At 39.6% G+C, this 13447-nt stretch overlaps 1 protein-coding gene across 1 annotated transcript in view; it reads left to right on the plus strand.

The window, feature by feature from the left end:
• The window catches only part of LOC126355964 (alanine--glyoxylate aminotransferase-like), a 62597-nt gene that overhangs the window by 35383 nt on the left and 13767 nt on the right, over nucleotides 1-13447 (plus strand). Inside the window, exon 6 of the mRNA XM_050006570.1 lies at nucleotides 2550-2798. Within this exon, the coding sequence (XP_049862527.1) occupies nucleotides 2550-2798 (249 nt within the window). The remainder of the gene's footprint in view (nucleotides 1-2549; nucleotides 2799-13447) is intronic.

Below are 13447 nucleotides of genomic sequence, written 5' to 3' on the forward strand. Positions count from 1 at the left end.
CATGGTGGCTGGCATTTGCGAGCTTGCTCCCTGAATCTCGCTTGGAAGAAACAGTAAGGTTGGGGGGGCCTGTGCTCCTGTGGGTAGTTGCTAGGTGACAGAGTATGTGCCCCAGAGTCTTCCACAGAGGCCGATGCACTGTCATTGCAGGGGATTGAAGGTGCAGGTCGGGAGGCTAGTTTAACAAACTTGTTATTAGCAGCACCAGATAAGAGCGTGGCATCAGAAAGAAGCGTCCTAGTGCGGTCACGTCCAGAATGCAGTGCACAGAGCTCACATTGCCAGGCAGAGTATGCTCTGTCGGAGGTGTGTAAACGTTCATTTACTGGCCTATCTTCATATGCAGAGATTGCAGTCTGGACAGGCAAAGGCAGCTTTTCAGTCCAGATTTCTGCGAGCGTGTCATCAGGCATAAGTTGTTCATCGACGAGAAGACGGATGCACCGCCACAGCTGGGACGGACACCTGTCGCTGAGACGCTCTTCGTAGATGAGCTGTCGCACATTCTCTCTCTCCGGTTTTAGAGACGCGATCCAGTATCATCTGTTTCGCCACAACATACTTCCCTGCAAGGAGGGGTGCTTTGACCAGATCGTAAATTAAATCGACGCGATCGTGAAGATGGTTCATGAGGCAGGCGAAGCATGCATCATCATCCAAAGCACAGACATTGAATGTTTGTTCAACCAGGTTAAACCAGAACTCCGGGTGAGCGGGTTTGAAGTCTGGTAGTTTCGGCAGATTCGGCACTGCAATCACTGAGGAGGTGCACCTATTACTTCGGATGGAAGTAGAGCATGCAGAAGATAGCGAGTCCGAATTATTGGCGTCCCGTATTGCGGGAATCGCGAAATTCACTTGACGCCGGGGGGGCAGCTGAGAAGCAACGGACGCTCGAACGGTGTGAGGATCATAGCTCGGAGAGAAGCCCCAAGTACTTAAGTACGTCGGTGAATGTCCGTTATGCACACAGTATTCACTCGACCGTGAATGGTGGGGCTGGTTGTAGATGTCGGAGTAATTACTGTTCAGCACAAAATTGTTGAATTGATTAGAAGCAACAAAAGGATCCCACACACGTCCACTAGGATGCACACTCGGTGTGATATTTGCTGTTTGGCGAGCATTGAACACCTGTTGACTAGCTGGCGCGGAAGGATACACACTTGGCGGTAACTGATTAGAGTTTGAATTTACTACTGGACTTTCCAAAGTAGCAAAACCTCTCTCAACGCCACGAACTGTATTGAATTGTACGTTCGATACAGGAGTAGGAATGTTCTGACCAACTCTCTGTGGAGAACACGTGGGAAGGTCTAGACTAACAAAGCCAGTGTCCACGACCGTTGGCAGTTGGAAGAAACTGGCGGCACTCGATGAATTCCACTGCATGTTCTGACTGAAGGATTCCGAAGATTCTTACAGCATGTCTACTATGACGGCAGGAGTGCTGGAGAGATGTTGCTGAAATCTGGGTGGCGGTGAGTGCTGAAAAGCCATTGTCTGGAGCTGAACAAAGGCCCTCGCGGAGAAACCCGACGCGGTAGGCACGTAAATAACCGTCGGGCGGTAACTCGGACACGTATTACACAAAAAACGGGGTCACCAGTGAGGGAATATCAAATAGTTGTAGGTAAACAACTAGAATTCTCTCAAACAGAGATTTATTCACACTTAGCTTCTACACAGATACAAGTCCTGAGGCTAACTGCCGTTAGCGTCCAACATCCTGCCCCAAAGCCATCTCCTCAAAGATAGCCCACTTATGCACTGAACGAATATCGATTTTTATGGCGCTCTACACCACTAGATGAGTAGATCACATAACTAATGAGGAGGTATTGAATAGAATTGGGGAGAAGAGGAGTTTATGGCACAACTTGACAAGAAGAAGGGACAGGTTGGTAGGACATCAAGGGATCACAAATTTAGCATTGGAGGGCAGTGTGGAGGGTAAAAATTGTAGAGGGAGACCAAGAGATGAATACACTAAGCAGATTCAGAAGGATGTAGGTTGCAGTAGGTACTGGGAGATGAAGAAACTTGCACAGGATAGGGTAGAATGGAGAGCTGCATCAAACCAGTCTCAGGACTGAAGACCACAACAACAACAACAACAACATCTCGATTTATAAATCAGTTAATAAATGGGATATTAACACACTTTGCTGCAACATGCAGAAAGGTACAACATTTTATATTTGAATATTTGCTTTTCATATCACAATATAAAGGAGTGGAATATGGGAACTGTTTTTCTTTGTATATATGTTTATAATTTGATGTTGTGTTTCAGAGTATATTAGGTTCAGGGGAAGGAGGGAGTTAGACCCTCTGGATCTGTAGCAATTTCTGGTTAAAGATATGAAAGCTGTAGCTGTACGGATGATATGGGACTTTCATCAGTAGCACTAAAATAAGATATTGGATCTCTGACAGATCAAGTTGATGTGAACCTGAAATTTTGTGTATTTCATTCTGAAATTTCATTTGATCCAATCTATTGCTGTGCATATTTGGTAAATATTCACTCTTAGTTTTTGTTTCAGGTATCACTATACTTTGGCTATGAATCTTCTTTTTGGATTACGTGAAGCTCTAGCTGAAATTGTAGAGGAAGGGTTAGAAAACAGATGGAAGAGGCATCATGAAAATGCTGAGAGAGTCCGTGCTGGTGTTCGTAAGCTTGGTCTGGAATTTTTTCCTTGTGAGGGAGAAACGCTCCTAGACAGTGTGACAACTGTCCGTGCAAAGCCAGGAATTGACTGGAGGAAAGTAAGACACTATGCAATGGATGTGTGAGTATTCATTTTCTATTCTAGCATTATTATCAGAAAGGGAAGAGGAACTGTGATTATTACCTTTAAAGATGACATGTAAAATGTTTCCCTGTACCCACACACCTGATTACACATATTGAAATATTACCTCATTACAGGGTTCCAGTCTCATACTGACAACTAATAATTCTCCATTTAAATTTCGTTAATTAATATATATTTGAGAACAATCCTCAAGCTTAGGCTTAATTGAAGGAAAACTACCTTTATTGAAAATGAAGCAAATGAAGATAATTTTCTCCTTCCTCAGACTTTCTAAGTGATTCATAGCTGGAAGGATTTCTTGTATTATGTGAAACTGAGACATGTTGCATACCTATGAGCATTGCCAAGTGTGAACTTGACGCCAGTGGAATTTATGATCCTCTTCTTTCATCCTGATGGCATGACTGTATTAGCCACCCACATGTTATTTACATTTCTATAGCCCACAATACTCATTACATGGTTGACTGACTCTGGCATTATCATTACTGATAAGATGTTAAAACTTAACTTCTTTAAACTGTCATTTGGTTTTCATCTTACAAACTTGCCACTTGTTTTATTTTACAAATATTCACATCACCAAGTGCAAATTATCTTCAGAAGTTCCTGAAACTGGTATTAGATTATTTTTTTCTAGGTATGTAAATGTAATAATAATTACTGGGGATCTTAAATGGAAAGCCTTACAAGAAAGACAATGCTGGGTAAATTTAGCGAATCTGTAAATTTAAGAATGCATTGTACAGTATCTTGTGGATTATATATAGATGTCCTATTCTAAAAGTCTACATAATGTCAACAGCTAATTTTCATGAAAAAAAAGTTACTGGATGTCAACAGTGTAGGAAAAGACAGATTGATGCTTACCATAAAGAAGACATGTCAAGCTGTGGATAGGCACAATTAAAAGACACTTACATAAAGCTCTTGACCACAGCTGCCACCAGTAAAAGAAAGACATATGCCATTCACACACACAAGCTAGCACACCTCATTCACACATGACTGCCAATTCCAGCTCCAACTCCAGCATCTCAGGCCAGAATGCAAAAATCACATCGGATGCAAGCAGCAATCTGGAGGGGGCAGAAAAGGGAAGGGATAGTAGAGTATCAGTTGGAATAGAGGCCAATGCTTTCTGGTGTAGTGTACAGGGACTAGACAGCAAACAGGCATAATGTTAGGAGGTTATGGGAAAGGGAGGTGAGGAAAAATGAGCAAAAGAGGAGAGGAGCTGGGAAGGGTGGGTGAGGGCTGTGGTGACAGTATGTTACTGCAGGTTTAGGACAGAATAATTATGGCAGTGCAGAATGTGTTTAAAGGACGATTCCCATCTGTGCAGTTCAGAAAAGCTGCATTTTGACAGCTGTCATCCCTTTCACACCAAAGAATCACTGTCATTCTGCCTGGCCACCTCGGGGCACCATAGCAGTGACAAAAACTCCCTTACACAGTATGCTGAGGATCTCACCAAGGCCTTCAAAAACAGGCACAACCCTCCAGATGTAGTCCACAACAGATCTCCCATGCCATTTCTACTCACATCCCCAATCTTCCCACCACCCCCAAGAACCAGCCACAAAGGAGTGTCCCCTTCATCACCCAGTAGCACTCTGGACAGGAACATCTGAACCACATCCTTTGCCAGGCTTTGATTACCTATCATGGTGCCCTGAAATCAGGGACATCCTACCAAAGATACTTCCCACCCCTCCCTAAAATGGTGTTCCATTGCCCACCCAATCTCCACAACATCCAAGTCCATCACTATGTCACTCTCAGTCCTAGCCCCTTGCCACAAGGTTCATATCCTTGTGGAAGACCCAGGTGCAAAACCTGCTCAATCCACCCTCCCAGCACTTCCTATTCCAGTCTTGTCACAGGTTTATCCCACTCCATCAGGGGACGGACCACCTGTGAAAACAATCATGTCATTTACTAACTCTGCTGCAATCATTGCACAGCTTTTTATATTAGTACGACTGACAACCAGCTGTCCACCAGGATGAATGCCACCAAACTGTCACCCAGAACAAAGTAGACCACCTTGTGGCACAACATGAAGCTGAACATAACACACTTTATTTCAATGGCTGCTTCACTACTTGAGCCATGTCGATCCTTCTTTCCACCACCAGCTTTCCTGAACTGCACAGGTGTGAGTTATCCTTACAATACATTCTCTGCTCAAATAGTTACCCTGGCCTAAACCTATGGTAATATACTGCCCCCACACTCTCCATCCAACAGTTTCCACCCCCTCTGTCCTATCATCTACTCACTATTCTCAACTCCCAACCTGTCTTTTTGCAGCCCTCTGCCAACACATCCACCTGTCTTCTCCTGTTCCTCTCCTTTTCTGCTAACCTCCCTGCCCCTGACACTGCTCCTGTTGACAGTCTAGTCCTTCTACACTCCATCAGACAGCGTTCATCTCTCATCCCATCTGTACACTACTATCCCTTTCCCTTCCCCACCTCCTCCAGATTGCTTGCATCGCATGTGATAGTTGCATTGCAGCTGGAGATGCTAGAGTTCGCAGTCGTGTGTGCATGAGGTGTGCTTGCTTGTGTGTATGAATGGTGTGTGTCTCTCTTTTACTGATGGAGGCTGTGGCAGAAAGCTTTATGTAATTGTCTTTTAATTTCATCTGTCTGCAGCCTGATGTGTCTTCTTTATGGTAAGAAGCAATCTGTCTTTTCTTACATTGTTGATATTCCTACCTGTTGTTGACATTGTTTGGTTACCACATATATATCACTTGAATTATTTTCAATCTTGTTTACTTCCATCTCTGCTAAAATAAGTACTGGAAATCAGAGTGAAGAAATGCTTTTAGTATAAGAGATGTAATTGCATGAATAATTTTCTTTAAGTGAGATGTAACACAACAGGGCTGCATAGGGATAAAGCAGATACAAGAGGTAGGATACAAAACCCCCATTCAGCTAATGTTTGAATATTGCTCATCTGTCTGAGATCAATACCAGATGCAGGAAGTAGAGAGTATCTGAAGAAGAGCAACACATTTTGTTACAGGTTCATTTAACACACATTGAAGTGTCACAGACATGCTCAGCCAACTCATATAGTGGGTGCTACGACAGAGGCATTATGCCTCATGGTGTAGTTTAGTGTTAAAATTCTCAGAGCATACATTCCTAGCAGAATCAACCAGTATATTTCAGAATGAATTTGCCACATTGCAGCAGAGTGTGTGCAGATATGGAATTTCCTGGTAGACTAAAACTGCATGTCGAACCAGGACTCGAATCTGATACCTTTGCCTTCTGTGGGCACATGCTCTCCAACCGAGCTACCTAAGCGTGGCTCACTACCTGCCCTCACTGCTGGGGAGATGAGTACTAGCAGAAGTAAAATTGTAAGAATGAGTTGTGAGTCATGCTTGGGTAGCTCAAGAGTACTTGACTACAAAGGCAAGGATCCCAGTTTTGAGCATTGGTCTTGCACACAGTTTTAATCTACCGGGAAGTTTCCATCAACATATTGCTTTCCTCTATGTAAATCTCCTGAAAAGAACATGAAGGTAAAATTTGGGACATTTGAGCACATGTGGAGGCTTACCAACAATTGATCTTCCCCCTGACTACTCATAACTGGAACAGGAAAAGTGGGAAATGGCAGTGATAGACAAAGTATCCTTATTACTCACCATACGATGGCTTGCAGAGTATAGGTGTAGATATTGATGTGGTCTACTCAATTTCATATAACCTATAGTGTCTTTCCTAAAACTATATCCAAATTCATGATCTGAAATGACTCAGGTGTAGTATAATAGTTTTATGGACCTGGGAAATAAAGGAACCTCGGATTTCAGTTCTCACCCATATCAATCAAAACAAGTCAAAGTTTTCTGAGCCAAAAATTAAGTATATGAAATATTTTTAACATAAACTCAAGAACAGACTGCATAGGCCTGATCAAGAAAATGAGGATACTTCCCAATACATTTATTCCTTAATGAAATAAATAATATATCTCTTTTTCAGACAGATAGCTGAGCATTGATACTAGGAATAAGAACAGACTACTTGGAGATTTGAAGTCACTTTCACTGGTCCAGAAGTATGTTCATTACTCAGAAACACATTTTCATTAACTTCTCAATAACCGAAAAAAGTTTAGCTCTTAAAAAAGTTCTGTTTAAGAGGAAAATACAGGATTTATTAGTGACCAATGCCTATTCCATTGACAAATTTCTTAGCAGAACCAGTTAATTTGTATATTATTAATATCGCATAAAGTGGCGTATAAAATCAGATGTCTTCTGTATAATAATGTGATAAATATCAAGTAACAAACTGCTTTCTATTTAATGACGCATGGCTATGACAGCCCAAGAATTATTTTATGTACTTCAGTGTACATAAATTTACATGCTTATTAGTATTACTACTTAAATGAAAATATATTTCAGATTTAATGAGATATGCTCTGTCCATGAACATGTCTGTCTCAAATAACATTTACCCATTCTTTCTGGTGATATTACTGATTTGAAATCGAGCGTGATAAACTCAAAGCAATGTACACTAGTTCAACTGTTAAATGAATAACTTTGCCTCCATTGTAGACCAACATTTAATATGCAGTAAACCAACAGGTGTCAGTCCATGCACCTTCTTAGGATCGTAGCTTGTGGAAGCAAACACAACCAAGCAGCTAAGCATGCCTGAAGCAATCTGTATCATGACTTTGAATCCATGAAAATAGTAGTTATACACAAGCAGATTACTTTTCAGTACAGAATTTGAAAAAGGGTGTGCCAATTATGCTTTCCATTCAACAAATGCAACATACAATAACCGTGTTCATCTCTCCTTCACCTGTAATAATAACAGAAATCTGCATAAATTCCTGCAAAACAGGCAGCACGGTGAACATAGGGCCCAAGAAAGTAAAAATGTATAAGGTTGTCAATTACCCAACAGCAAAGCCCTACTTGCATCTTGTAATGTATCCCCCTCCATCCTATTTCCAACTACTGTCCACAATAAGCAAAGCTTCTTCTGAAGATTTGAGACGAGTAAGATTACAATAAACTTTTTATTTTACTTATCTTTTCGTGTAGAGTTGGTTCCCATTATTCTTGTCTAGGGGTCTGATTCTTGAAGCTGAAATTCTCACATTTTAGCTTACGGTTGAAATGATCTAAATAATTTTGAAGATTGTTGTTGTATAATTTTTGTTTTTATGTTAGTATATTGTGTCACATTTTATTATATCATACAATCTTTTGAATTTTCACATTAACAAAGCCGAAATTACATTGTTCACTCAAAATACAAAAATACGTCTGATCACATCAGAGGTACGCCTACTACTCCTTCACTCTGTGGTAATAACAATATTCCAAGGTTTACAATTTTTCTTGACAAATGAATTTCTATTAAGTTCAGTTACTATTCCATAATTGAGTCCCAAAATAAACATAATAAGTAGTACTAGATTGCATAATTAATAACAGAAATTTTCACTGTGTCAAATAATTCATAATTTCAAATGTTTCTTAAAACAATAATTTTAACTGTACATTGAGATCTAGTTTTTATCCAGTGCAACATAAAAAATAATGTAATCCTTTTCATAAATTTTAGCTGAAATACAATATATTGTGCACAAAATTGTATAAAATTTTTCAGAAAAGCTGCTGAGAAAATATTGTGCTCTCCAAAATTCAAAAAATAGTTCTGGTATCAACAATTACTATTGAGGAAAAGTAATGCTAGAAGAGGGTGTCTCGTTACAATATCCCCTCATATAACTTGGAAGCAATGTGTTTACAATATTTTGTGACCTATTATAAGGTTTGGCAAATGGCATACAAAATGATGTCAAAAGGTACAATACAGATCCATAGAAGTATTCCATACATAACATATTACAGAAAATACAAGAAAAATATCTACTATTCAAGTCAGGTTGTTGTTGTGGTCTTCAGTCCAGAGTCTGGTTTAATGCAGCTCTCCAAGCTACTCTATCCTGTGCAAGCTTCTTCATCCCCCAGTACCTACTGCAACCTACATCCTTCTGAATCTGTTTAGTGTATTGATCTCTTGGTCTCCCTGTATGATTTTTACCCTCCACGCTGCCCTCCAATACTAAATATTGGCGATCCCTTGATGCCTCAGAATACATCCTACCAAGTGATCCCTTCTCCTAGTCAAGTTATGCCACAAATATCTCTTCTCCCCAAATCTATTCAATACCTCTCCATTAGTAGTAGTAGTAGAGGGGTTTTGGGCGCACGCCCCCATTAGTTATGCAAATGTGAACTACACATCTAATCTTCAGCATTCTTCTGTAGTATCACATTTGAAAAGCTTCTATTCTCTTCTTGTCTAAACTATTTATCATCCATGTTTCACTTCCATGCATGGCTACACTCCATACAAATACTATCAGAAACGACTTCCTGGCACTTAAATCTATACTTGATGTTAACAAATTTCTCTTCTTCAGAAACACTTTCCTTGCCATTGTCAGTCTGCAATTTTTATCCTCTCTACTTCCACCATCACCAGTTATTTTGCTCCCCAAATAGCAAAACACCTTTATTACTTTAAGTATCTCATTTCCTAATCTAACTTCCTCAGCATCACCCAACTTAATTTGACTACATTCCATTATCATTATTTTGCTTTTGTTGATGTTCTACTTACATCCTCCTTTCAAGACACTGTCCATTCCGTTCAACTGCTCTTCCAAGTCCTTTGCTGTCTCCGACAGAATTACAATGTAATCGGCGAACCTCAAAGTTTTTATTTCTTCTCCATGGATTTTAATACCTACTCCGAATTTTTCTCTTGTTTCCTTTACAGATTGAATAACATCGGGGAGAGCCTACAACCCTGTCTTACTCCCTTCCCAACCACTGCTTCCCTTTCATGTCCTTCGACTCTTATAACTGCCATCTGGTTTCTGTACAAATTGTAAATAGCCTTTGGCTCCCTGTATTTTACCCCTGCCATCTTCAGAATTTGAAAGAGAGTATTCCAGTCAACGTTGTCAAAAGCTTTCTCTAAGTCTACAAATGCTAGAAATGTAGGTTTGCCTTTCTTTAATCAATTTTCTAAGATAAGACATAGGGTCAATATTGCCGCACATGTTCCAACATTTCTATGGAATCCAAACTGACCATCCGCAAGGTCAGCTTCTACCAGTTTTTATACTTGTCTGTAAGGAATTCGTCTTAGTATTTTGCAGCCATGGCTTATTAAACTGATAGTTCGTTAATTTTCATATCTGTCAACACTTGCTTTCTAGGGGGCTGGAATTATTACATTCTTCTTGAAGTCTGAGGGTATTTCGCCTGTCTCATACATCTTGCTCACCAGAAGGTAGAGTTTCATCATGGCTGGCTCTCCCAAGGCTATCGGTAGTTCTAATGGATTGTGTCTATTCCTGGAGACTTTTTGTTTTACTTAGGTGGTTTAGTGCTCAGTCAAATTCTTCACGCGGTACATCTCCCATTTCATCATCATCTACATCCTCTTCCATTTCCATAATGTTGTCCTCAAGTACATTGCCCTTGTGTAGGCGCTCTATATACTCCTTCCACCTTTCTGCTTTTCCTTCTTCACTTAGAACTGGTTTTCCATGTGAACTCTTGATATTTATACAAGTGGTTCTCTTTTTTCCAAAGGTATCTTTAATTTTCCTATAGGCAGTATCTATCTTACCCCTAGTGATATATGCCTCTATATCCTTACATGTGTCCTCTAGTCATCCATGCTTAGCCATTTTGCACTTAATGTCGATCTCATTTTTGAAATGTTTGTATTTATTTTTGCCTGCTTCCTTTTACTGCAGTTTCGTATTCTCTCCTTTCATCAGTTAAATTTTATATCTCTTCTATTACCCAAGGATTTCTATTAGCCCTTGTCTTTTTACCTACTTGATCCTCTGCTGCCTTCACTATTTTATTTCTCAAAGCTACCCATTCTTCTTCTACTGTATTTGTTTCCCCCATTATTCTCGATTGTTCCCGAACGCTCTCCCTGAAACTCTGCACAACCTCTGGTTCTGTCAGTTTATCCAAGTCCCATCTCCTTAAATTCCCACCTTCTTGCAGTTTCTTCAGTTTTAATCTACAGTTCATAACCAATAGGTTGTGGTCAGAGTCCACATCTGCCCCTGGAAATGTCTTAAAATTTAAAACCTCGTTCCTAAATATCTGTCTTACCATTATATAAGCTATCTGAAACCTTCCAGTATCTCTAGGCTTTTTCCATGTATACACTCTTTACACTCTTCTTCCATGATTTTTTAACCAAGTGTTAGCTATGATTAAGTTATGCTCTGTGCAAAAGTCTACCAGGCAGCTTCCTCTTTCATTCCTTACCCAATTTTCATATTCACTTACTACATTTCATTCTCTTCCTTATCCTACTATCGAATTCCAGTCTCCCATGACTATTAAATTTTCATCTCCCTTCACTATCTGGATAATTTCTTTTATCTCATCATACATTTCATCAATCTCTTCATCATCTGTGGAGTTAGTTGGCTTATAAACTTGTACTACTGTGATGGGCGTGGGCTTCGTATCTATCTTGGCTACAATAATGTGTTCACTATGCTGTTTGTAGTAGCTTACCCACATTCATATTTTTTAATTCATTATTAAACCTACTTCTGCATTACCCCTATTTGATATTGTATTTATAACCCTGTACTCACCTGAGAAGTCTTGTTCCTCCTGCCACCATATTTCACTAATTCCCACTATATCTAACTTTAACCTATCCATTTCCCTTTTCAAAGTTTCTAGCCTACCTGCCTGATTAAGGGATTTGACATTCCACACTCTGACCCATTGAATGCCAGTTTTCTTTCTCCTGATAAAATGTCCCCCTGAGTAGTCCCCACCCAGAGATCCAAATGGGGGACTATTTTACCTCCAGAATATTTCACCCAAAAGGACACCATCATCATTTAACCATACAGTAAAGCTGCATGCTCTTGGGAAAAATTACGGCTGTAGTTTCCCCTTGCTTTCAGCCTATCGCAGTACCAGCACAGGAAGGCCGTTTTGGTTAGTGTTACAAGGCCAGATCAGTCAGTCATACAGACTGTTGCCAATGCATCTACTGAAAAGGCTGGTGCCCCTCTTCAGGAGCCACAGGTTTGTCTGGCCTCTCAACAGATACCCCTCCATTGTGGTTGCACCTACAGTATGGCTATCCATATCGCTGAGGCATGTAAGACTCCCCACCAACGTCAAAGTCCATTGTTCATGGTGGAGGATTCAAGTCACAATCTGTACATGTATAAACATGGAATTCAGATTTTCAGATATGTGTAACATTCTGAAGTGATACAAAGTCAAAACTACAATATTAAAACACTAAACTATAGAGATAAGTGAAGAAGCAATGTAAATTACTAGAATTACAAATCGCGTGTTTATATCTATAACGTTACACCTTCAAAATCATTAAAAGAAAAGGAAAAATATTCTGAGCCTAAGTGTACAATGATGAGTGAAAAGACTCGAGAAACTCACAGTGACGGATACTGACCAGAAGAATATACTGAATCACAAGTAGGAGTATAGCACAAAATCAATCAGCCACATTAATCAGAGTTTGTGAGGATATGCTGGTCATGATGACCAGGAGTAGCCAAAACAGAGTTAAGTAAGAGTTTGCACACAATCCAATTTTCAATGAGATGCAATAATGCAGTACTTAGGATAAATACAGGTAATCAGAGCCATAGATAGCTTTGAATGATGATATAATCGATTAGGTTTAGGACCAACATCAGTGTGTGCAGTCAAAAATATGTACATGGTGTTATACAGTCTATACATGATTTACAATCACAATCATAAGTGTCTTCCACACTATTTGCTGATTGTACACCCTAACTAACCTACGTACATAAAACCCTAGAAGATTCATTTGCTACTAATAAAAAAAAAATAATAATTACATACTGAGTGTTGAGATACAAAAATTCTTTGAAATGTATGACTACTAACCTAACAGAGCCTAATTTTATCAGATTCTGATAATTATTTACAACATGGTTCATAGAATGTACTCTTGAATTTTTTAAGTTTTCACATATCAACCTTCTATGGCATTACGTAAAGTTACATGATGTACTGGGAAGTTAATCCCCCCACTTGAAAATACATACATGTATGTTGAATAAGACTGTCCAGAGTAGTGACTACTTTTCTAAACAAATAGTTCCAAGGATTTTTCTTATAATGTAATTCTCAGCTAACAATTTACAAATTTCAGTCTGATGTAGTTGACAGATGTTTGAGTACATTACCCAGCACCTAAGACCTCTTGTAAGTCAACTGGACCAACAAGGGTGCAGCCATACAGGAATGTGGAAGTGGATCCACCCATATCTTTCAGTTTCCTCCCTAGATTTCTCATCACACGCTCCAACAAAAAGGTAACTTACTCCCTAGCTTTCACATTGAATACTGAAACATTGTTTAGTGTACTAAGTATGCTGTTCAACACCTCCCTCACATCACACGGCATTGTTTTGCCTATCTATATTGCAAAATAAGTACACAGGGTTCACACCAGAATGGATTAAAAAGTGTTCACATATATGGTATGTGG

This window comes from Schistocerca gregaria, chromosome 3, assembly GCF_023897955.1.
Source record: "Schistocerca gregaria isolate iqSchGreg1 chromosome 3, iqSchGreg1.2, whole genome shotgun sequence".
Lineage (NCBI taxonomy): Eukaryota > Metazoa > Arthropoda > Insecta > Orthoptera > Acrididae > Schistocerca > Schistocerca gregaria.